General features: G+C 39.8%; 1 protein-coding gene across 1 annotated transcript; it reads left to right on the top strand.

The window, feature by feature from the left end:
• The first annotated feature begins 372 nt into the window (after nt 1-372).
• LOC130024339 (taste receptor type 2 member 8-like) lies at nt 373-1,287 on the top strand. The gene has a single exon (XM_056115061.1). It carries the CDS (start codon nt 373-375, stop codon nt 1,285-1,287), a length of 915 nt encoding a protein of 304 aa, XP_055971036.1.
• Nucleotides 1,288-3,833: the final 2,546 nt, after the last annotated feature.

Below are 3,833 nucleotides of genomic sequence, written 5' to 3'. Positions count from 1 at the left end.
AAATGTAATTTGACAGGTCCTAATATGCAGACTATGACAGCAGGAAGTCTATTGCAAATTCATGAAATTCAATCTTTGAAAATTTGCATGAGAGCAATTTTTAACTCAACATTTCAATTTTCACTGACTAAAAGGTGATAACTATTATTTGCTCTGGCTACAAAACTAGACAAGCTGTTTGAAGCAATCAATTGATTTTATATTCGTATGCAGAAGTTATCTTATTTCATAGGAGCACTGAGAACTCTTGGGAAAATATCAAAACAAAAATAATAATAAATGAAAAATGATTCCATGACTTGAAGAATTTATCATACTCCAACTGTTTGTGTATTAGTTTATCTGGAATGATAGTGAGACATCGCTAACAACATGTTCACGAAAGAAGATATCATCTTGACTATTATAATGGCTGGAGAATCTATGACAGGCATGTTGGTAAATGGGTACATTGGATTAATGTCCTGGATCGACTCTGTTAAGGAGAAAAAGACCCCCTCACTTAACTACATCCTCACAAGTCTGGCTATTTCCAGAATTTGTTTGCTCTTCATAATAGTAGTAGGTGACATTATAAAGGTACTCCATCCAGATTTTTATGGAGATGTTAAACTCTTGATAGTATACAGTGCCTTCTGGATATCCATCAACTACTCGAGTTTGTGGTTTGCCACCTGCCTCAACATCTTCTATTTACTGAAGGTAGCGAATTTCTCCAGTCCATTTTTCCTCTGGCTAAAATGGAGGATTGACAGGGCGGTTTTCTGGATCCTCTTGGTGGGTTTGACCGTTTGTTCTTTGAGCAACCTTCTTCTAACAGCAATACCAAATTATTATAAAGATAGTTATAGATTTATAGAACATCAAAGAAACATCACTGAAATGTTCCATGTGAGTGCAATTAAATGTTTCAACCCATTAATCCTTTCTAACCTTTTGGCAGTTGTCCCAGTTACTGTGTCATTGATTTCAGTTTTCTTGTTAATTTTGTCTTTGTGGAGACATACCAAGCAAATGAAACTCAATGTTTCAGGCTGGAGAGACCCCAGCACAGAAGCCCATATTACAGCCATGAAAAATGTGACTTCTTTCCTCTTCCTCCTTTTTGTATACTATTGTGCTTGTGTTATAGTAAATTACAGTGACCTAATGAAAAGAAAGTTAGTTTCTGGACTTGGAAAGATTATAATGATTCTCTATCCCTCTGGTCACTCCCTTATTTTAATTATTGGAAATAGCAAGCTGAAACAAGCATTTGTCAGGATATTGAGATGTGTTGGGAATTAAGGGGGGGGGGAACGGCCTGCCTAATGGAAATTAGTAACTTCATAAAATGGACTTTAAACACTAATCCTGTTGTCAAGTTTCTTAAAGGTTCATTTCATTTATCCATTTATCCATTTATCCCATTTATTCTGGATACTTATCAATGGGACTGGAGCAATAGCACAGTGGATAGGGCATTTGCCTTGCATACAGCCAGCCCAGCCAAGACGGGTTTGATTCCTCCGCCCCCCTCAGAAAGCCCAGCAAGCTACCGAGAGTGTCTTGCTCCTAAGGCAAAGCCTGGCAAGCTCCCCGTGATATATTCAATATGCCAAACATAGTAACAACAAGTCTCATGATGGAGATGTTACTGGACCTGCTCGAGCAAATTGATGAACAATGGGAGGACAGTGTAGTGCTACTTATCAATGATGGGTTGGAGAGATAGCACAGTGGGTAGGGCGTTTGCCTTGCACGTAGCCGACCTGGCCAACCCCGGTTCCATTCCTCTGCCTCTCTTGGAGAGCCCAGCAAGCTACCTAGAGTATCACATATGTGCAGCAAAGCCTGACAAGCTCCCTGTGATTTATTCCATATGCCAAACACAGTAACAACAAGTCTCACAATGGAGACGTTACTGGGCCCGCTCAAGCAAATCAATGAACAACGGGAGGACAGTGCAACAGTGCTACAGTGCTTTGAAATGAGAAATTCATTTTCCTCAGGAGTTTCTCACTCTTATCTATGATAGACCTGCATTGATGCCCTTTGAGAGCTTCTCCCTCATGACTGCTGGGTCATCCCCACCTGATGTGATGATTAGAAACTCAGATCTCCGTGTCCTGTCTTTGGTTCAGTTTTCTGCTTGTGTACTCCTTTCTTTCCAAGTGAGTGATGCTTTAGGTTACTTTCCAGGTATTATTTTCTGGTTGACACTATTCAAGCACCTTTTATTCATTTTCCTAGAAATCAAATTTTCTTACAAGCAACTTGCTCTTTCAGACTCAAGGATAGGGATAGTACGTACCTCAATAGCTCTTGAAAGGGTGTTCCATTCATCTTCATAAAACAAAAAAGAGGATTGGGAAACCTGATATCAATCTGTTTTATTCAGGTTCCTTTTTTATTGTTTCTGAAGTACCTAGAAGTACTCAGGAGCTACTCCAGTCTCTGTGTTCAGGGATCACTCCTCACAATGCCAGGAATTAAACCCGCGTCAGCCTCCTGCTTCTTATTCAATGTACAGAGCCACAAGCTCCCTACCTGCTGTGCTCCGACCACCAGATTTCTTTTTCTTTTTCTTTGTTAATTTTCTATTTTACCGAATCACCATGAGATAGAACATTACAAAGCTGTTCATGATTGGGTTTCAGTCACATAATGTTCCAGTACCCATCCCTCCACCAATGTACATTACCCAGCATCAATATCCCCAGTTTCCCTCCCACCAACCCCTCTCCTCATCCCCAGCCTGCCTCTATGTCAGGCACTTCTCATTTTCTCTCTTATTCTCTCTTTCATTCTCTCTCTCTCTTTCTCTCTTTCTCCTTAATAAGGAATCTGTCTCAAATTCCTTTTCTTAATAAAACATGCAGACATTCACTTGGGTCTTAACAGAGTAGTTGAGCTATATAAGCATATCACTGTATCACTGTCATCCCAATGTTTATCCATGTACTCAAGTGGGCTCCAGTAACGTTTCCATTCTTCCCAGCCCTGAGCTTTTAGTAGCCTCTCCTTACTTGTCTTTCCCAACAATGCCTTATTGGAGGTTCTTTCAGGGTCAGGGGAATGAGACCATTATTTTTACTGTTTTTGGCATATCAAATATGCCATGGGTAGCTTGCCAGGCTCTGCCGTGTGGATGGGATACTCTCAGTAGCTTGCCGGGCCCTCCGAAATATATATATATATATATGCATATATATATATATATATATATATTTCCCTCTTTGATTTTTTGCCTGCTATCTGAACTCCATCAAATATGGTGTGGTAATTATGGAAAATGGGTAGGGAGTGTCTTATGATGTGTCCAGGAATATGTTCACTCATATGTAAGGCTAGGCCCAAGCATATGGAAAGCGGCCTGGAGTGTGGCAGCAGTTGGGCAGTGGAGGTCAGCTGCCGGGGCTTGGTCCTTTGGGGTGGGGAGGGTTTTCACCCGCCCCCCTCTGGGGTGCACCAAGTGAAAACAGCCTGGAGTGGAGTCCCACATAAGCATATACTATGGAAAAATTACTATGGAAAAATTACCTTCTTTCAATAAGAGAGCAATGTTTGTCCATCACATATATAAATTACAGAAAAAAGACTGAAAAATCCATGGTACTGTGTGAACAAAAATCCCTCTTCACAAAAGTGCTATTGAAATGCTTTATCTGTCACATCTAAGATCACATCTATTTAAGATAGCTGTTCTCCTCAATTTTCTATGTCTAATTTGGTTCCATTTCAGTCTACTATTTGCTTTAGTTGTATATAAAATATTAATTACCTGAATATTACAATTTTCTGCATATTGTTATGTAAAATAAACCTATAAAGTTGTAGTCTTAAGTATACAT

Source organism: Sorex fumeus, unplaced genomic scaffold (assembly GCF_029834395.1).
Source record: "Sorex fumeus unplaced genomic scaffold, SorFum_2.1 ptg000003l, whole genome shotgun sequence".
In the NCBI taxonomy this organism is placed as follows: domain Eukaryota; kingdom Metazoa; phylum Chordata; class Mammalia; order Eulipotyphla; family Soricidae; genus Sorex; species Sorex fumeus.
The sequence above is the reverse complement of the archived record's forward strand: the minus strand, read 5'-3'. Positions and strand labels throughout refer to the sequence as shown.